Source organism: Anarrhichthys ocellatus, unplaced genomic scaffold (genome assembly GCF_004355925.1).
Source record: "Anarrhichthys ocellatus isolate YVR2014 unplaced genomic scaffold, GSC_Weel_1.0 scaffold13, whole genome shotgun sequence".
Lineage (NCBI taxonomy): Eukaryota > Metazoa > Chordata > Actinopteri > Perciformes > Anarhichadidae > Anarrhichthys > Anarrhichthys ocellatus.
Genome location: NW_022280043.1, coordinates 5,954,670 through 5,974,885, shown reverse-complemented (window position 1 = coordinate 5,974,885; position 20,216 = coordinate 5,954,670). Strand labels below are relative to the sequence as shown.

At 43.9% G+C, this 20,216-nt stretch overlaps 2 protein-coding genes across 5 annotated transcripts in view; one reads left to right on the top strand and one right to left on the bottom strand.

The window, feature by feature from the left end:
• Nucleotides 1-518: 518 nt before the first annotated feature.
• On the top strand, nt 519-6,654 carry flot1b (flotillin 1b). The gene is made up of 13 exons (XM_031852782.1): nt 519-666; nt 1,364-1,414; nt 1,903-1,978; nt 2,228-2,318; nt 2,933-3,076; nt 3,187-3,306; nt 3,648-3,743; nt 3,852-4,004; nt 4,246-4,427; nt 4,576-4,621; nt 4,762-4,899; nt 4,996-5,160; nt 5,249-6,654. The coding sequence occupies exons 2-13, from the start codon at nt 1,372-1,374 to the stop codon at nt 5,276-5,278; spliced, it is 1,284 nt and encodes a 427-aa protein (XP_031708642.1). The 5' UTR covers nt 519-666; nt 1,364-1,371; the 3' UTR covers nt 5,279-6,654.
• A 293-nt stretch (nt 6,655-6,947) lies between these two features.
• Nucleotides 6,948-20,216, bottom strand: part of ddr1 (discoidin domain receptor tyrosine kinase 1) — a 34,993-nt gene continuing 21,724 nt past the window's right edge. Inside the window, exons 10-21 of one of the 4 annotated variants that reach the window (XM_031852676.1) lie at nt 19,395-19,641; nt 18,330-18,479; nt 17,668-17,724; nt 16,149-16,315; nt 14,749-14,956; nt 13,725-13,844; nt 11,956-12,257; nt 11,731-11,858; nt 10,627-10,824; nt 10,246-10,513; nt 9,516-9,665; nt 6,948-9,103 (exon numbers count right to left, since the gene is read on the bottom strand). In XM_031852676.1, the coding sequence (XP_031708536.1) occupies nt 8,963-9,103; nt 9,516-9,665; nt 10,246-10,513; nt 10,627-10,824; nt 11,731-11,858; nt 11,956-12,257; nt 13,725-13,844; nt 14,749-14,956; nt 16,149-16,315; nt 17,668-17,724; nt 18,330-18,479; nt 19,395-19,641 (2,136 nt within the window). In that variant the 3' untranslated portion in view covers nt 6,948-8,962. The remainder of the gene's footprint in view (nt 9,104-9,515; nt 9,666-10,245; nt 10,514-10,626; nt 10,825-11,730; nt 11,859-11,955; nt 12,258-13,724; nt 13,845-14,748; nt 14,957-16,148; nt 16,316-17,667; nt 17,725-18,329; nt 18,480-19,394; nt 19,642-20,216) is intronic. The other 3 variants (XM_031852677.1, XM_031852679.1, XM_031852678.1) reach the window with 3 other exon arrangements.

The window sequence follows — 20,216 nt, the reverse complement described above, 5'->3', positions numbered from 1 at the left end:
ATGTATGGGCAATTACTTTTAATATCACGACCTAAACCTAATAATTGTTGATAATATGTGTTTCGGACTGTGTTCTGTTTGGTGTATTCTCTGTCTGCTAAATCTTCAATTTTAAATCGGACCTTCAATGCACAATTAAGCAGTGGAATTTATTATTATGTAGATTCAGGCAACGTCGCAAACCTCACTGTGATATCTGGCAACTGAAAGTCCACGAAAATCAACATTTTTAAACCATCTCAAAATTAAATTATATGTGTATCCCTGAGGTCCAAGTTTAAGGTGACTACTACTAAGGTAACTACAACATATTGATAGGTGTTTGTGATTTTTTTTTTCGCCCTTTTCATTTACATACAGTTGGGGCAGAATACTATAACACTTTTGGATTTTATGGATGGATGGATGGATAGATAGATAGATGGATAGATGGATAGATGGATAGATAGAGTGCAGTTATCATGATCAACCACTAGGTGGCGACTGACGGCGGACGTTCGTGTCGTGAGGATGGGCGTGGTCACTGCACACTTCCCCCTCTTCTCGCAGACATTTTTGCCATTCCAGTTGACGGGAAAACGGCTTAGTAGCTGACCGTTGCAACACTAAACTGACCTCAAGTTACTCTTTTAAAAAAGGATTTACTTCTGCATCGACCGGATATCGGTAAGTTACATGGAGTGATCAGTTCGATGTGTTACATCATGTAGTGAATAGATGTGTGGGATAGCTAAACGCTGGACTGTTTTCCACAGGCGTACGTTGGTGACGTTATCAACCCAGACCCTACTCCGCTGTCTTTTTTTTTTTATCAGCTAGCTAACGTTAGCATGCGAACTAGCCGTCTTTGCAGACCGTTATTCGGTTCTACATTCGTTGTACTATATGTCCGACATCTTCTTTTACGAGCAGCGATGCGTTTTTATTCTAATATTTGACAACACGTTGGTCCTTAAAGGCGAAAGTCAAAACGAGCTGTCTGCGCTGTATGGGAGTTGTTTGTAGGGGGCGGGGCTTGTTCTCTGTGAAAATATAACGTTCGAGTCGAACGTTCGAAGCTTCATTGACATAAACATGTCAGTTGTGTTACTACCGCACTGTTTTTACACCTAAATAATCCATCAATTACGATACCACGGTATTAACAATATTCGGAATGTTAATATCAGTCAATATTGTATAGTGGTGCCATCAATTTAAATTGCATTTATTAAGGTTCAATACAGAAAATAGTGTTTAATACTGTCATAAAACCCTAATATTGTTTATGACCATTGAGCAGTGGTTCTCTACAATACATAAATATACTTAGATGTCCATCCTTTTGACATGCTCTTGATATAATATCTTTGCTTCAAATCAGAAATCAAGATGTTTTACACATGTGGACCCAATGAAGCCATGGTGGTGTCTGGTGAGATAATTTCTTTCACATCTTTTGCCTACATCTCATGATTATTTCTCTCACAATAAACACAGGATGGTATGAAAAGTTGAGTAATGAAATATTGAATGCTGATGTAATATTGTTACACACTTTCAGAAGGCCACTGTACTGTGTGATGTGTCATAACAATCCTGTGATAAAATGAGTTTTGTTTACACTGGAACTGAAAACTTGTGGAAAACTTGCGTCATGTGATTTAATTACCACATGTCCTGTGATGACATGTTATTGAGCAACACTGAAAGTGGAGTAAACTAAGAATTTTCCAGCTTGCTGTAAAGTGTACTCTCAAGCTGTTGTGAATAAACAGCATTATATTGATATTGTCGTACTACTGGGTTTGCACGTTAAACTATGTCCTAGATCCAGTTACTCTATCAATAACCAGCTGTATGTTAATGAATGGTAGCGTATCGTTTATGTTATGTGTTCTCCCCTCCCTTCTTTGTCTGCAGGCTTTGGCCGGTCTCCTCCTCTAATGATTGCTGGAGGAAGAGTGTTTGTCCTCCCATGTATTCAGAAGATCCAGAGGTGATCCTTTATTTCAGTCTCCATTCCTCATAGCAGCTTGATTTTATGTACTGGTCAGCTAACAAGGGAAATGGATGTTGATAGGAGAGATGTGCTGGTAACTTTTCTGACTGCTGTATCCATTAGCTGTTGTTTTGTGGCTGATAATTGACTTAATTCCCTCCGTCTCTCTTATGCTGTGCCTTGTCATTCTTGCTCTTTGTTATTATATCTCACCCTTTCCTTTTATTTTATGCCTTTTCTTCTCAGAATCGCCCTCAACACTCTGACTCTAAATGTGAAGAGTGACAAAGTCTACACCCGTCATGGGGTCCCTATCTCTGTCACCGGCATTGCACAGGTATGCTTTGGAAATACCGTACAGCTTTTATTGAATTGAGTCAAAACGCTGGGTATGTTTCCACGAAGAAAAATTATATTTAGATATATTGTAAACGTTATTATAATAGATTTACAATGTTTTGCATATACACCAAAAGGCAGGGAAGACGTTCAGCTGCTATTTGAAACACCTGTCTACAGAAACAGGTCTGATGCTCTGCATAACTGATTGATTTACAGTATGAGTGGACGGGAACAAGTAACTGTCTGATTACATGAATAAATACAAAATACTGAAACACAAGCAAATTAAACTTGTGCCAATATTTTTGCCAGAGGATTAGACTCATCGTACCATTTATAAACACACAGCATGCATGTTCAGTGCAGTTTAAAGGTTATTTACTGTTAGTAAACAAGGGAAAGGAAGATGGATGGAGAGGGCCAATGGGACGTCCCCTTAGAGAAAGAATTTAGTGAGTCCTTGGCTATTTTTATAGGAAGTTGATTGTTTTTAAAAGTGCAAAATGGAAAGAAAAAACATCTGGCTGTGGCATCGATAATGCCAGATTTTTATTTCATGTCTGACCTGCTTCATCTTTTTTCACATTCTCTTCTCCTGTCTTTGTGCAGGTGAAGATCCAGGGCCAGAACAAAGAGATGTTGGCCACTGCCTGCCAAATGTTTATGGGCAAGTCTGAGGCCGAGATTTCCACGATTGCTCTAGAAACACTGGAGGGACACCAGAGAGCCATCATTGCCCATTTGACTGTGGAGGTTGGTGTTCTGAGCGTGTCAAATGGATTTGCTTGACATTTTCCATCTTTAAAAGATTATGTTTATGACTCATCACTTACTTATACAATATAATCTCTCCCTGTGTACAGGAGATCTATCAGGACCGTAAGAAGTTCTCTGAGCAGGTCTTTAAAGTGGCCTCCTCTGACCTGGTCAACATGGGGATCGGTGTGGTCAGCTACACGCTCAAAGATGTTCATGATGATCAGGTACTTCCTGTCTGTTTGGGTTCATTTTCTGCCAGGCAAACATGTAATGATCAAAACACCACCCACTGATTACTGGAGCAGCAGGAATCTTAAGTGTCGCTTTGAGCCTCAACGTTTTTTTATATGAAAGCTTTTAGCGTCACATGATTTCCTCTGTTGCAGTAATGGACTTAAGTAATGATATTGACTCACTGTCTCTGAGACCTCCAGCTGCTCTTTACATTAGTGATGAATTAGGTCTTCAGTGGTAGCCACACCGTCTCTTGTTTTTTGTTTGCTGAATTCACTGCCATCCTTTTTAATGCTCGTCTCACGGCTGACCGTCCCCGTTTCTCTCACAGGACTACCTTCACTCTCTGGGTAAAGCCAGAACAGCTCAGGTGCAGAAGGATGCCAGGATTGGAGAGGCTCAGTACAAACGGGATTCTGTCATGAGGGTAAAATCTGCTTCTATGGACAAATCCGAAAATGAGAATAATCGTTAAGTTTGAAAAGAATCCCCCAAAATTCATCGGTTTTCTGTCCTGCTTACGTGCTCCACACAGGAGGCCAACGCGATGCAGGAGAAGGTTTCAGCTCAGTACAAGAACGAGATTGAGATGGCAAAATCCCAGAGAGACTATGAGCTGAAGAAGGCCGCCTATGATGTCGAGGTCAACACTAAGAAGGCGGAGTCAGAAATGGCCTATCAGCTTCAGGTACAGTTCATGAGCTGATCTTCTCGGGCCAATTGCTTTTAAGTTTGATATGTTTTTGTTGTGCTGGTGAAATGTTGTCTGTTGAGCCTGTGCACACCACGTCCACACATTTTATTGGGCTGGCTGGTTGAGTTTGTACTAACAGGACAAATCCAGATTGTACATGATACTTGATTACTTTCCCGTGATTGAAGGTTCAGTAGTGTTGGAATTTTCTTTTTCCTCTTTCTTCCTTTGCCAGGTGGCCAAGACCAAGCAGCGCATTGAGGAGGAGAAAATGCAGATTCAGGTGGTGGAGCGCACCCAGCAGATTACCCTGCAGGAGCAGGAGATCACACGTAAGGAGAAGGAGCTGGAGGCCAAAGTGAAGAAGCCGGCAGAAGCAGAGAAGTACCGACTGGAGAGACTGGCTGAGGCTCAGCGGTGAGTCCTGGAGCCACGATACTGTTGTGTTGATCTGATGAGATCTATGAAACATGTAAACATCAAGTGATGTGCATCCAACATCCGAACAGCACAGAGAAAGGACAAAATTCAATATAAACAATTCTCCTCTCCTCCCTCCTGGCAGCCTGCAGCTCATCATGGAGGCCGAGGCAGAGGCCGAGAGCATCAAGGCGAGTCCTGGCGCATCTTTCCTATTTTTCTGAAAATACTCAATGCCATTTCCACTTCACCCCCCCCCCCCCCCCTCTCCTCTAGCCCTGTACATTTATATTGTAATATTAACTCTGTACATTTCTGTGTGTCTGTATAGATGAAGGGCGACGCCGAGGCTTTTGCCATGGAGGCTAAGGGCCGTGCCGAGGCGGAGCAGATGACCAAGAAAGCAGAAGCCTTCCAGCAGTACAAAGACGGAGCCATGGTGGACATGCTGCTGGAGAAACTGCCAATGGTCAGTCTGACTGTCACGGATGAGTGAATAGATGATGATAATGATCTCTGTCCCCTCTTCTCTGCATTAATTCCTCTGTTGTTTCTCGTCCTGCAGATGGCAGAGGAGATCAGCAAGCCACTGTTGGCGTCTAAAAAGATCACGATGGTGTCCAGTGGTGGCTCAGAGGTGGGAGTGGCCAAACTCACTGGGGAGGTGCTAGATATCATGACCAGGCTGCCTGCCGCTGTGGAGAAACTCACCGGAGTCCACATCTCCCAGGTAAGCTGGAGCACACGTGTGTGTGAAAGTCTGATGTGAGACTGCTGCAGCCGGTAATCGTCTCACGTTTCTCTCGTCGACTCTGCAGGTTGTAGGAGCGCCCGGCCTCGTGCGTTAAGAAGAGACGAAGAGCAAGAAGTAATCAGGAGAGGTGTCCCCCACATTCAGACTAGGAGCTTCACGTCTCCTCCTTGTGCCTATAACCACTGCAGCACCGTAGTCTTGTCCGATCGTATGTGCATGTGTGTTTCACTTTGTGTGTCTCTCGTTCCTTGTTCCTCCTCCATCTAAACGTTCTCCGTCATGTTCCTGCTCTGAGCTGTTGTGCTGTAGATGACAGCAAAAAGTAGCTGCAAGGGATAGGATTATTAATGAAGCTGTTATTACCAGGAGACAAAACCCCAAAGTAGGACTTCCTCTCATTGCTGTTTTATACTTGACCTTAAGTATGCAATCTTTTTTTTTTTTTTACTAAACCAACCAGCCTCATTCTTTCTGTATATGGATTTAATCAACTGACTGTCATTCCTTTTTGTTTTACTTTTAATGTAGTAAATGTTGGCTGTAGTTTCTTTTTTTGTGCCTTTCAGTTAAACGGTGCTGAGCTCTTTATCACAGCATCACCTCGTAGTTTTGTGTGTGTGGGCGAATTGTTGCTGGACCGAGCTTCACGTTCATTTTAAAAAGAGACAGTCGGGGGGTTGATGGTTAACTCCACTACTCTTTTGTAGAAACTGACTGAAGTTACTGAGCCCAAAATCATATCAGTTTGATGGATTTTCTTTTGCGTTTCAGAATGAAGGGGAAGGAAGTGGTTGGTGGGAACGAGCTACAGGGGTTTCCCGTTGAAAGAAATGAAAGTCTGTTGTGGTGGAAAAGAAACGATGTCAGTTGACTTTGCTGCAGCGTCTTCAGGAGTCTTTATTAGACACGAGTCAAGGAGAGCCATGCATGCTGCCTGCTGCTTTGCTTGCTGTCTCGAGTTTAAACTGACATATGGGAGATGGTCTGTTTTTTGTTCTTTTAAATAGTGTATAGCGTTTTCTATGATGTGACTATTATAAAGTTTAACAGATGTTTAGCTCTTGCCTATTGGAAGGTGTTGAGTAACAGTTCAGCGTCTCTGATCTGGAGCTCTTGTTTTCAGACTCTTCAGCTGTCAAGCCGTATGCATTTTGTTATTGCCAAGTGCCTGGTCAATCCACAACCGTCAAGTCTACTTCCTTACTTAAACCCATTATACTTTTTCTGTCAGGGAACTCTTCCTCATATCCCACTGATCCTAAAGCCATGGGACGTCACTAGGGACGACCGTAGATGAAAGCCAAATCAGTCTCCACTTGTTTCTTCTTGTGACTAATCTTTTACTCTTCATTAAACGTGCCGTTGCATGTGTGTACTTTAAGTTGACAAAATAACATAGCTTTAAAGTAGTGGACAAGATTTATCTGTAGTGAAATGTTCAACAATAAAGTAATGGTTTAATCACTGTAACCTGTTTATTGTATTTCTTTAATTACTTCATTGAAGTTTTATTTGAGACCACATGGAGCAGACTAGAGGTATAGATCAGACTATGAATAAACTATAGTAAAATTAAGTTCTTCATCGAATGTGAAGATTTGCTGCTTTCCTGTTTTATATAATTGTAAATTGAATATATTTGTATTAGACTATTGGTCACCTTTAGGCCCTCAGAAAATATGAATGGTCAATGAAACATGAGTACAAAATTACCAATTATTCAATAATGACAATAATCAATAGTCACAGCCCAAGAGCAATTCTTGAATTTCTTGAAAAGATTAATGTTTATTAAAACATCTACAAAAATAGACAACGATGAATTACCATGGCATCAAGGTAGCAAGCGTTCTACAGAGATACAGAAGACCCCAAATGTTACAAAGAGTTTTCCATATATTAGTAAAGGAAATTACAATTCTGTCCTTAAAATATGTACATACTATGATGCTCAACCTCAAAAGACACAAAGGACGAAATCAGACATCAAGGAGTGTCTAAGTACATAAAGTATATATAAAAATATGGGTTTGGTTGAACTACAGTGTATCAAAATTGACTCAAATGGCACAACCATTGACAATCAGTAAACATGTATTACTTGATAATCTTGATCACCTCGGGACTGATTTACAGTGCTATACAGTCAGTAAGGTAGATAGCATTGATTCTACCGCAGTCAGCTTAATGTATTAACGTGGGAAAATGCAGAGGTTGATGATGACATTCACACTAAAGTCAGAACTCCCAGAATTCAGTTTGAGTAATACCGCGACAGTGCGTTTGTAGAGCACGGTAATGCATTTGGATGAGCAGAGATTGAATATTCGATGAGTAGACGCGTCTCAACACACCGAACAAAAAGTCGTCATAAAATGAGATGAATTGATGGTGCCATTCCATTTTGTTTTTTTAAATAATATTTTACATCTCTTGGTTTGGCAATGCCTTGTAGGGAGAGGATTCAACAAGGAAGACAAGACCGTCCTGAATTTTGATCTCCATTGGTTAAACAACTGAAATCACTGCAGGTGAGATGCATTAGAATCCACATCGACAGGAATCATATCAGGCCCCTCGCAGAGAGGACTTCCATCATGGCCGGGGATATGCATGTAGGATTTAAAGTGCAGCTGGTTGTGGAATTTTTCATTTGATCCTTTGTGTCTGGGTCGCAGCCAGATGGCAGGCGCATCTGAAGACGTCCCGGCCTCTGCCCCAGATGGCAGTATTGTCTCTCTGCTTGGAAAAGCCGTTCCAGTTTGTGGGTCACGTCTCGTCGGCAGCAGCAGACCCTCCTCTTCTGTGCCCGTTTCCTCAGGTTTTAGAAGTCCATTTGGCACAGCTCTTCTCTCTGTGGCTCAAAGATGGGGTTCAAAATGGCTTGGACTTTTTGACTACAATGTGGGGGGGGGGGGGGGGGAGATGTCTGGTCCACATCATTTCACATTAGTCCACAATAACTTGGAAGTTACAGCTGTGGATGAGGGTCACTGTGTACGTTTTTGGGGTTAAGATAAGAGGATTGTCGAAGGGTCGACAAACATGGTGAGATCTGAAGTTATCAGTCAGCCACGTCTGAAAATCTTTTCATAGACTTTTGGTCAAATTATCATTTTTTTGTGCCTCAGATGGGCAAAAAGGGGCTGAAGCCGATTTTGATGAACATGTGTGCATACATACGATAAATACTAAGACAATCCCTGCATGTGCACTTTCATGTCCGAACAATAGGTGTGCTGTTCAGACAAGTTTATGTGTCATGTGCACAGTCACCCGTTACCCTGCATGTAGCATTTATGATGGATATGCAAAAGTCATGAAACAAAGTGTTCATGTCCGAGCTTGCTACGGTCGTATTCGGAGAACTTTCCGTCACTTCGGCTCAGCAGCTTCCCGTGTCATTAACTCTACAGCACTTAGTCACCAGTAACACAAAGCCCCCTTGTAATAAAGTATCTGAGAGGAGAGAAAGTTCCTATGCAGACTGCACCCATCACCCTTGAAATGTAGCTCGGACTCTCACCGGTCTAAAGCTGGGGTTAGTTTTGCCTTTGGGGTTGGGGGTCTGATGTGGAAATAAACCGAACCAGCGGTGTCTCAGCCCCATCCACCCAAAAAAGTACAAATATAAAAGCGCGCAACCCACTCTCCCCCTCTCATCTGCCTCTGCTGTGCAGCACCTCCACCACACCTTCCCCACCGCAGCAAGGATGCAGAAACGAACGAGGCGTTTCCCCTCTTCAGCGTTGCCTTTCTCTTCCTTCTGTTGCTCTCTCTACACCATGTTCATGGCGTCCTCCGTAAGAAAGGAGTGGATGTCAGCGAAGGACGGGCGGAGCTTGCAGTCTCTGTTCCAGCAGCTCAACATGAGCTCGAAGAGACCCTGAGGACACACAGCCGGCCTGCTCAGATACACCTGCAAGAGAGAGGAAGGGAGGAAGGTGTTAGGAAGCGGGGACCATTTCATTAATGAGACTTTTTTTAGATTTAGATAAGATTTATTTTGAACATGTTACAAATAATAAGAAAACACGTGATAAAGTCTACCAGTTTTCAACTCTGACAAATACCTAAATTAATCTTTATCACATTTCTTTTTGGTCCAACACAGTTTGTCTCCTGCAGAAAAACATCTTTAATTGTTCTTACAAATAAGAGCCGTGGCCCACAGCCCGGCCACTAGAGGGCCACGGATATCATCCGTCTGAAGTCAGTAGCATGTACTACATTCTGAACACAACGTGAAAACACCTCAGGAAACGAAGAACAGCTCTGTTATTATCAGAATAAAACATCTGAGCGCTTGTACTCCAGACTCTGTGTTGTACCTGTCTGCCCTGGTCTCTGAAGAACTCCCCGGCGTTGTCAATGACTTGCTCGTCTGTGAGGTTGGAGTACGGCTGCTCCTGACAAACGCTCAGCATCTCCCACAGAGTGACCCCGAACGCCCACACATCGCTGGCCGTGGTGAACTTACCCTGTGAACACACAACCATGTTCATCTTCAACATCATAATCTCCATCAGTATCAAAAGTACTATCCGCATCATTATCATAGGATGCCTAATTGTTGGTATGGGATGACACATTTACTCAATTTCTTTTACAAACGAGTTCATCATTATTGAACTTTACATATTTTTACGGTTTTTTTTTGCACTCATTTTTAAACGAAGCAGAAGGTGTTTAACAAGTTTCCCCTGGATTCATGCGTCAAAGGTTGCATTTCCTGCTACACAAAGACACTGACGACCAAAGTTTACAGTAAACAAGCTCCTGTTTGTTGCACAAACAAACCAGAAAAAGAGGAAAATAAAGGGGAGAAAATTCATTTGAGCTGATTTGTTGAACAGATTCCCTCTAAAGTAGTTGGTATTTCTTACTCAAACTTAAACAAACTCCTAGATTTAAAAAAACAAATGCATTGTTGTAACATGTTATTATAATTGATCCTGGTTAACAATGTGACATACAGTATTGCCATCATCACATACCATCAGATGTGCGCACACACACACACACACACACACACACACACACACAGTCCTGTCCTCTCACCATGAGTATACACTCCCAGGCCATCCAGCGTATTGGCAGCACAGCTCTGCCCTGGATCCTGTAGTAGTCTCCTGCATACAAGTTCCTGCTCATGCCAAAGTCAGCTATCTTGATGTGACGCTCACCGCCCCGATCCTCTCCGCTCTCACCCTTCTCACCCCCGACCAGACAGTTACGCGTGGCCAGATCCCGGTGCACAAAGTTGAGAGAGGAGAGGAACTTCATTCCTGACGCAATCTGGCTGGCCATGGAGATGAGGGCCGGGTAACTGGGGGAAAAAGTTGACAGATAGAAGGAATAATGAATAAATCAAAACTTTGACTGTGTGTTCATCTAAATCTGAGTGCATGTGTGATGTGTGTGTGCACATTTCTGGCTTACCTGATGGTCGGGGTGTTATGTGTAGGTCCTGTCTTGTCCAGAAGCACTCGGTGGGACAGATACTGGTTCAAGTCTCCACATTCCATGTACTCAGTGACCATACAGAGGGGATCACTGCTCACACACACTCCCAGCAGACGGATGATGTTCGGGTCCTTCAGGCGAGACAGGATCTTCACCTCTTTCAGGAAGTCGTTCCTACCAGGACAAGGAGGAACCAAGATGAAGGGATATTGCACAGGAACGATAAAGAGTGAAACACGCGGATTTTAGGCCTCATGTAAAAAAAAAAAAAAAAAAAAAAAGAAGTGGCTTGAATCAACACCACCGCCTGGAGCTCTGGCCGGCTGTTCACCTCATCGATTTGTTTTTTCGGGTCAATACGTTTGTGTTGCTCTGGTTCTCACTAACCACATAAGCTCACATGAGATAGGAGCTTTATCTGCCCAGTGCAAAAAGAGCAGAGAGCCAAAGTAAGCACGCAGCTGGTGACGAGAGTCAGACATCTAGACAACCACAGAGGCCCAGGTATGTTTCTAACGAGAGCTGAAGGACCAAATCAGGGCTAAAATGTGAGAAAATATTAGAATCGTAGTTGACGGATGAAAAGAACCTCAGCCATGCTTCTGCTGAACAGCTCAGTAATTTCATGCAGTTGATAATGAGGAATTGATAAGATGATGTGGTTTGTGAAGGCTGGCTCCACATTCTTCCGTCTATCACCTGGAAAATAATATTTCAGCAGAAAGATTTTAAAGCTATAACTAAAACTAAAATTTTATTGAATGGTACATTCCTAAAAAATATATACTTGAGTTGTCAAGGAAGTCAATCAATTTTCCTGGCACCAGCCACACAAAGGTAAATAAACCCTGATATTCCAGAAACATCCGAGGCACTCTGAATGCAAGTTAAAAATGCATTATTAAATCATGGATGTTGACGCGTTTCAACCTAACAAGTCGGGGTATGAAGCGTGACATGGAAATTTAAAAACATAATGGGTCATGAGACACTGCAGTTCTTTTCAAGATAAGCCTTAGAAGGTGGAAAGAAGTGAGAACCACAATGACGCCAGGCTCGGCTGTGTGTAATGTTACACACCTGGCGTTCTTGGAGGCGTCCGGGCGCAGGATCTTCACTGCCACCAGAAGAGGGCGACCTTTTCTCACATTGAAGGGGAACTCCAAGTTGGTAAGGTCCTGAGGGTTCTCGATTTCACACAGGTGAACCTTTGACCAAATAAATACTGACATTGGTAAAAGCACAACCACCCCTCCCTCCACACACACACACACACACACAAAACATTTTCGGGTCATTCCTCACCTCTCCAAACTGTCCCTCTCCTAGCTTCTCCTTGAAGATGAGATATTGGCGCGGCAGCTCCGGCAGCGGGGTGGTGTCGGCCCCGGGGCTCGAGGAGGTCAAGGCAGGGACGGCGTAGGTGTTGTTACCGCTGACACCCTGCAGGCTCACGATGTCCGCCTCAGCGTAATGAGGAACGCTGGGAGGCAGTGGGGGAGAAACAGGGGGGGACAGGGAGGGGTACGGAGGAGAGCCAGGGTAGGGAGGAGGCTCCTCCTGAGTTGGGGGGAAACCCTTCTCCATGTCCATGTCCAAACCACAGGCTGAAGGGAGGAGGACGAGACAGACAGGGTGGATTAAATGAAGAGATTTGAAGAGCTGTGTGATTAAAAACAGCTTTGTGTTGATTGAAGACGAGTTGTTAGTGAGAGAATCGCATGCCATCACAAACCGGTTATAAAAGGGATAGTTTGGATTTGAGGGAATTTCATGACAAAAATAAAATTAAAAAACCTCTTTGTACAACACTTTTTAGAAACATATCTTCATAAGGTTCTGTGCAGAAAACAGAAGCTTAAAAATAAATCAACCTAAAACAATAAAACACAGGATAATAAAATTACATACAGAGACGGATAACACCTTTGGTGAATTGCCTATTATTACTATTTTTCCTGCTTAATTCCTGAACGTCTTTTTGATCACATAGCAGGTATTCAAATTACGAAAAAACACAACTGTGATGGATGAATCTTTCTGGGATGCTGTAGAGCTCTCTTCTACTTTCTTTAAACTAAATAAGAATCTACTGCTGTACTTGCACATACGATTTCAAGTTTTGATTTAACAAAAAGGTGCAACAACCTAACAAAACACGATCAGCTCCAACGAGGCTCTGACAGCGTACATAAGTCAAAGACTTGTGAGGAGTGTGGCTGAATACCAAGTTGTTACAACCTTGTTAAAATAATAATGCAGACAGCCACGAATGGGAATACTGCATCGCAATATAACAGATACGATTGATGCTGTACTCAAAGATATTCAACAAAAAGTGTTGACACCTACTGTAAGTACACAACCCTTAACATGTACAGTAATGTAATCTTTTTTAAGTAGGGCCTTTTGTTATTCCACAGATTCACACAGTGGTGCTCCGAGGTAAATGCTGACGTCGGCATTCTAACATCCTCACATCCCAACAATGTTAAAATGTTTTTGTTAAGCTGGTATAGGGTTTATAATGCATGGTAACATTTGCTGATTAGCACTGAACACGGTACAAAGCCGACATTAGTTTTGCAGGTAATCAACAAATTAAAACCTGACGGTGGAGCTAGAAGTCATCAAATTCAGTAGGATTCATCCACTGGGCACCTGTACAGAATGTCATGTTGACTCATTCAACACTTGTCGTGTGACATCAGTGAAGACCAAACTGATGAACCAAACAGCCAGACATCAACAGAGCCACGCCGGCTAAACAAAAAGGCGTCTGTGAGTTTGTACTTCTCTGGGTACGTTTGAAAATTAGTACAGTTCCCCAAATATCAAACTGTCCCTTCAAACAAAGTTATTTGGAGTGGTGAGTGAATGAGAGCGACTAATTATGTGAGTAACAGGAAGGATGATGATGGTCGTGCACATGCGAAAAGAGACGTCATCATCACTATCATATCCCAGAAGCATCTCTGTGTGAGAGCACTTCTGAAGCCCCGCCCTGAAAGGTAGGTAGGTGGAGAGGAAGGGGGCCCCTCCTGACTGTGTCGGCCCAGTCTGAGGTCTCTTACCCTGGGGCACATTGAGGCTCTTTTCCTGAGCCTGAGAGGTGCTGGGGACGACTAGGGATCTGGAGCCATTTCTGTGACCTGACAGGAGGAGGTGATAGGCTGGGTTGTTTAACAGCAAGGCTGGGAGAGCACACACACATAACCAAAAACACACAAACACGTACGGAACGAGGCGCACGCAGGAGTCATGATATGGATCATACAAAGTGGCACAAAACACACACACACACAATGAAACACAATGACAACCATTAGCATGGCATTGTTAGCATGTCCATTACAACACAAGAGAAGGAGGAGGGGTTGCACTGACGCATGGAGCAGATGAGCAAAGCAAGAACAGGCAAAGTTAACACAACTCGAGCAAACATAACAAGAAACAGTGGATGGAATAATGTTTCTGTTTCTCGTGTTATTTCAAACTCACACAGGCGCCTCGTAACGACGGCATGCAGACCTCCAGTGGTGCTAAGGAATGCTTTTCTCCCTCTTTACTCCTCTTTTTCTCCTCCCTCTTTTCTCAGAACAATGGCTCTTTTGTGCTTCCCTCTGCGCCGCGCATCTTTATGGAGGCACTCTTCCTCTCGGGGTGTTTGGTTTGATTTATTTGTGTTTGGTGTGGTGAAACACATTGTAGGACCATTGTGTCTTGATATGCGTGCCACATTTTCTCTCTTGTTGCTTCCCCATTGCACACGAGTTTGCTCATTGATAGGATCAACAAATGAAAAGCACGCAGACGACGAAGTCTTCACAAGCCACATACATATTTGCGGAAATTTCAATTATGTACAAAGTTGTTTCACATTTTCCACTGACTCCTTGCTAATTGTGTTTGACTACAGATCAATCTCTGTCCACATGTATTTAGCATGCGGACTGTTTTACTGCATGTGGGCATGTTCTACTCAATGTGATTTCTCTGGACTAAACCACTCGGCTCCAACAGAAACAACAGACCCGGTCCTATCTATCAATGGACTCCATAACTGTGTGTGCTCACATATGTGCGTTTGAAACCAACCTGTGCCGTCTCTGGGATCCCTTGGCCGGAGCAGAGCGCTGGGCTCTTGATACTCTCCTTCTCCCTCTCGGTCATGGTCGCGGTCGTCGGGGAAAGTGTGGATGCGCTGGTAGCGGCTCGAGTAGCTGTGTGTGTTGTTGATGACCACGTTGTCCAAGGGGACTGACAGGTGAACCCGCAGCTCATCACTGGACAGACTACCCTGGGCCTGGGAGGGCAGAGGATTCACAGGTAATGCCGGAAATACAAGATGCGGGCCTACTACAACAGTCCAGCAATAAACCCTGTTCATGTTCAGAGAAGTGTTGAGTCCACTTCATCTACCATCATGTCCAACCCGTACACATTTATGAGGGTAGGCTGCATATTATCACCTACACCTCTCAGTAAAACACAAAACTACCTCTCAACACCTCTTTTTTCCTCACTGAACATTACAATTGGCTGTTTTGGACTGCATCAGTTTTATCTACCTGTATCTAATAAGAGTGTGGATGTAACATTTGAATTCCTAAAGCAGATGGTGATCAAACTGTGGAAACCTCTAATCTTGAACAATTCACATCCAGATGGAGATCCAGTGGTGCTCTGCCAAAAGACTGGCAGTTGTTATCTTAGCCTGTTATCAATCATTTCCATCTGGTTTAAAGAAACAGTTCAGCCTAATCACACAGGAATACATGTTCTCACTTAGGGTTATTTATTCTGTGGAAAGTAGTTACAATGAAAGCTGTTAATAGAAAGATCTATGGATTATCCAAAATAACCATCACATTGTTTCTGGAAAAGCAATCAGATTCAGATCCTTGAGCAACACAAACAACATTTATTTTACCTCTTTTCTACTTGGGTGGTAACAGATGTCTCATGAGACAGATGGTCCAAAAGTTTGCCTACTAAAATCGAGACTTCTTTAGCTACATCCACACATTATCTGTCACTGCTTATCCTTCACTGGGTCACGGGGGAGCTGGAGCTGATCCCAGCTGACATTGGGGCGAGAGGCGGGGTTCTCCAGGCAATCGCAGGGCTGACATACACAGACAACCATTCACGCTCACATTCACACCTACGGGCAAGGGACGTACACACTGTTGAGAGAATGTGGCCGTATCGACTCAGAGCTGAGCGATCGGATCTCAAACCTGCACTTATAAATCACCCGAGACACATGTTACTGCAAGGTCTGAACAAGGTCTTTGAGTCAACAATTAACCTAACCCGCTTGTTTTCGGACTGTGGGAGGAAGCCGGACAACCCGAAGAGAACCCAGGCTAACACGGGGAGAACTCCACATAGAAGTGCCCGAGCCGACCAGCGGGTTCGAGCCCAGTAACCCTCTTTGCTGTGAGGCCCACCACTACGGCCAAATCACCAACTGCTTTTGCATGTTGACTCACCTTGCCCAGTATCTTTTTCCAGTACTGCCTCCACAGAATGACAGCTATCACAGCCAGCAGCAGAAGGATGATGCCCACCAGGCAGCCGATCAGAATAGCTGTATTACTGCTGTCATCCTTGGCTACAGGAAGTCCCGCCCTTGGAGTGTTGGCACCAAATTCTGCATCTTGAGGAGGAAAAAACACGGTCGGAAATGTTAGGTTTTTGTATGTGTACGAGCTTGATTGACTGCAGCCTGGTGTTATTCGTAGGTCTGATGGGATGTGTGTAGATCACTATGCAGCAGCATCTATTTCACTGTGTGTTAACATGCTGGCATGAGTTAATGCACAGTTCAGCCTCTGAGCATGAGCTCTTTCAGTGCAGTCACGCACACCAACGTGGTTTCATCAGGTTTATGAAACATCTGATGGGGATTGTCTGTGTTTGCATGCATCCAATAAGCCTGCAGAGCTTCTCATCGCCCCCTGCTTTGAGAACAGAATGTGAACTCTGCTCTGCTTCAGCTTCGGAGTTAAATATTAATCACAATGATCCAGTGATTTTTTCTCTCCCTTGAAGGTCAAATGTGGCATGCTATTTGAATGAAGGATGGAACTGAACTCTTAAAACAACTTTAACAGAATAAGTGACAGTTTGTAATGGATTGCTCAGCTAAGGCTGAGCGTCCATGTCACGCTTTTTTTCTAGCAGAAAAAGTGCTGGCAGGGTGGAGGGCAGGGCGGGGGGGGGGCTTCATCCACAGTGGCTTTCTGAAAAGTTCAGAAATTTTCAACTACAAGTGCAATTGGGTTGCACTCTGAAAACAGACGCTTGGCGTAGCGTTTTTTTCTCTAGGCGGAAATATGCGGTCGCATATGCCCTCCGCTCGTTGGGGAAATCATTCTAAAAAGACCCTGGCGGTCAGAAAAAAAAACACTACATGGACAGCTTAAAAAAAGACCAAAAAACTGGCACACAAAAATAATGCTTTCATGTTCATACACAAATACACACCTGCAAGCACACACTCATACAAGCCACCACGTTGTCATAATAGAAAACAACCGCTTTCTCTCTCCCAGTCTGTTTAACACCATGCGGGTAATAAATAAACCCAAACAAAGCCGTTCAACCAGAGCCAGTAATGAGGACAAAGCAGCATACACGCCACAGAAAACCATTTCCAGTTTTCTTTAAAAAGCCTGTTATTGTTTAGCTGTGTAGAACAGCGGCAGTTTCCCGAAAAAAAATAAAAACATGCAGTTTTGCAGAGACCGCAGGAAGCCAAGTTGTTATTGTACATAAATATGATGTACTTTAGCTGTGTTAGTGTTTTTCCTACAGCTGTATATCTTCAAACTCAGGGGACAGAGTCCAGTGCCAAAGCCTGTCCCTGCAACCCCTCCTCCGTTATACACTCCACCGAGCAGTGGGACAGTTTTAAGATGCTGGAGGAGGGCCAGAGCGGATAGAGTTAGCTGAACCGTCCCTCGGTTCATCTGCTCTGTCCATTTCATTGTTTTTTTGCTCTCTCACCTGACAGCGTCCAGTTACCAGTGATGTCCATCATGAAGGAGGTGTTGGTGGGGGGTTCTGGAGGAGCGAGGGATGGACAAAGGAGGAATGTGTGAGAAGAGAGATGGTGAAGACTCAGAAGAGGGTGATGAGGAGAGGAAGGCTTTTTTGGCTTTTCATCCATGTAAATCAAAATCACTAAAAGTTCACACCGACTTTTTAAAAGCCAGACTGAAATGATTAAAATCTCAAGAATTTTAAATAGAAACATTTGACCTTTAATATTAAACCAGATTTCTCCTGCCCTTTAAGTATAATGAAATCTATAAGACAAGCATCCGGCGTTTCAGAGCTTGTGATAAAGAGGGCGGCTCGCCAGACATGGGCCTCTTTTGGCACTGCCTGCCTTTTGTCTCTGCTTTAGACACATGGCTTAGACACACTGCTCACACATCATAACTGCAGAGAAAGAGACGGGCACAGAGGCTAGAGGTGAAGAGGGAGAGATCAGGGGAATTAGAGAGGCAGGAGAGAGCAGAAATTATAGGTGAAGCAGGATGGTGGGTGACAAAAGGGGACCACTGAGAAAGAACGGTTGGTGGAAAGGAAGATAGTAAACAAGGAGATGTGGAGGTGGAGAGCAGGGGGGATAAAAGACGAATAGGAGGAACAGCAGGACTCACCGGATGGGCCGGCAGTGATGTTGGAGGAGCTGTGGCTGGACGTAGGAGAGGAGGAAGTGAGGTTGACAGGCGGAGGAGAGGAAGTGGTGGTAGGAATCTTAGGAAGATTAGGAAATGAATCCTTCTCTGTTGCATCCTCCTCGAATGGCTCTGGGTAAAGAGAAAGAGAGGAAGAGCGTGGGGGGACCATTTAATGAAAATGAATCATGTTTTATATGACGTGACTAATCTGAAGGATTTTGTGTTGACGAACTGTTACCGTGGCGACCCTAAATTTACTGGCCAACCAACCATGGCAACAACAACATCAGCTGTCCCATATAAGAAGATTAGGCTGCGAGGTTTAGTGGCAGAAGCCGACATGCCAGATCACTGCTGGGTCAATTAATTTTAGCTACCTGAGTACGGTGTGATTACGGAGCACTTTGCTGATTCTTATCGCGCTCAAACTGACCGATTAGTCACAGCAATCTCAGCTGGAAAGCAGCAGAGGAGTCCTCTATCTGACTTCCAATCAGATACGCCTAAATCCTGTCTTTACAGAAGATATCAAAAACCCCCCTTTGTGTTTGCTGCGTGGGTCTGTTCCAGTCCGTCAGCAGGACGATAGTGAAGATAACAGACGGAAGGAAACGAGTTTTTTAAATTCAGGAGGGTATAAAGAATAACGGATACCCTTTGAAATGTTTTTTGTAAAGGACATCAGCAGTATTTTTTTCTGATACCTTAAATCAATTAAAAGAAGACAGCGAGGACAAAAACGTGTGGTTCTGTCACAGAAACAAATCTCGCTCACGTTGAGTCTCACTTGACTTTTACTTTGAGCATTTCAAGAATGCCGACTGGACTTACACCCATTGTAACAAGCCTTTTCAGTTGTCTCCTTTCCTGTTGCGGCCGTCTATATTTAGCTATTGTTCGGGCAAAGTACAATCTCTGCTGGACCTCCAACACAGTGCTGGACATAGTTGATAGAATATGTGTGGCAAAAAAAAAAGCAAAGCCATTATAGACAAAAGAAAACAGCCTGTCAGAGCCACAGAAACACAGAAACTGGTTTCCTACCAGAGAGGAAGGATATCTCGCTGATGAGGAGCCAGCGGTCAGCGAAGTAGAATTTGCAGAGGAGGATCTGAGCCGGCCGGCCGCCCAGTGGGAGGGAGATGGGTCGTGAGGAGGGGTCTTTGAGATCCTCAAGGGGCACCAGCAGAGTGAGTTCAGGGGACCAGGGCTGGAGGATGCCAGGCTTGAAAAGACACTTTACCTTGCTGAAGACTCTCACACCCTGAGTGTGGCGGTTGTTACTGTGCACCTAGAGGAGGGAGACAAGAGAGGGTAATAGAAAGACAGATGAAGAGATAAAAGAGGTTGTCCTGTAACTATCCAAACACCTGATTTAGCTCAACCCTCATGCGTTATTCATTCATTATTCACGGAGAGGCACATAGAGATTCAGTTAACACACAAAATTAATGACACATTCTCATCCTGTTCCCCCGTAATTGCTTTGGCACGACTTAAGAGCCGAGCAGGACTACAAATTAACAAAATTAGAACACAGGAGGGGTAAAGAAAGGATGCAGGAAAAGAAAGTGTGTGACAGAAGGCCGATTGGAGGGGATGATATATCTTTCCTGTTTTTACAAGCAGGGAAAGGCCAAAGAGAGGAGAAGCCAAGGAGGAGGGAGGCTGATTAAATGAGCGAGCGAGAGGTCAAAACTATAGATCTAGGAGATAAAAACGTAAGGCGATGGTGGGAGGTTCTGTTCCGCTAAGAGAGAAGGGGAGGCTGCTCTGACAGGTTAACCTCACACTTACTGCGAGGCCAGCTAACCTAATCCACACACACACACACACACACACACACACACACACACACACACACAC

What these genes read in the sequence shown, in the direction of transcription:
- flot1b (XM_031852782.1), top strand. Translation starts at nt 1,372, where the DNA reads ATGTTTTACACATGTGGACCCAATGAAGCCATGGTGGTGTCTG. An exon ending in AACGGGATTCTGTCATGAGG is followed by an intron (nt 3,744 to 3,851) that starts GTAAAATCTGCT and finishes TGCTCCACACAG; the next exon opens with GAGGCCAACGCGATGCAGGA. An exon ending in TGCTGGAGAAACTGCCAATG is followed by an intron (nt 4,900 to 4,995) that starts GTCAGTCTGACT and finishes CTCGTCCTGCAG; the next exon opens with ATGGCAGAGGAGATCAGCAA.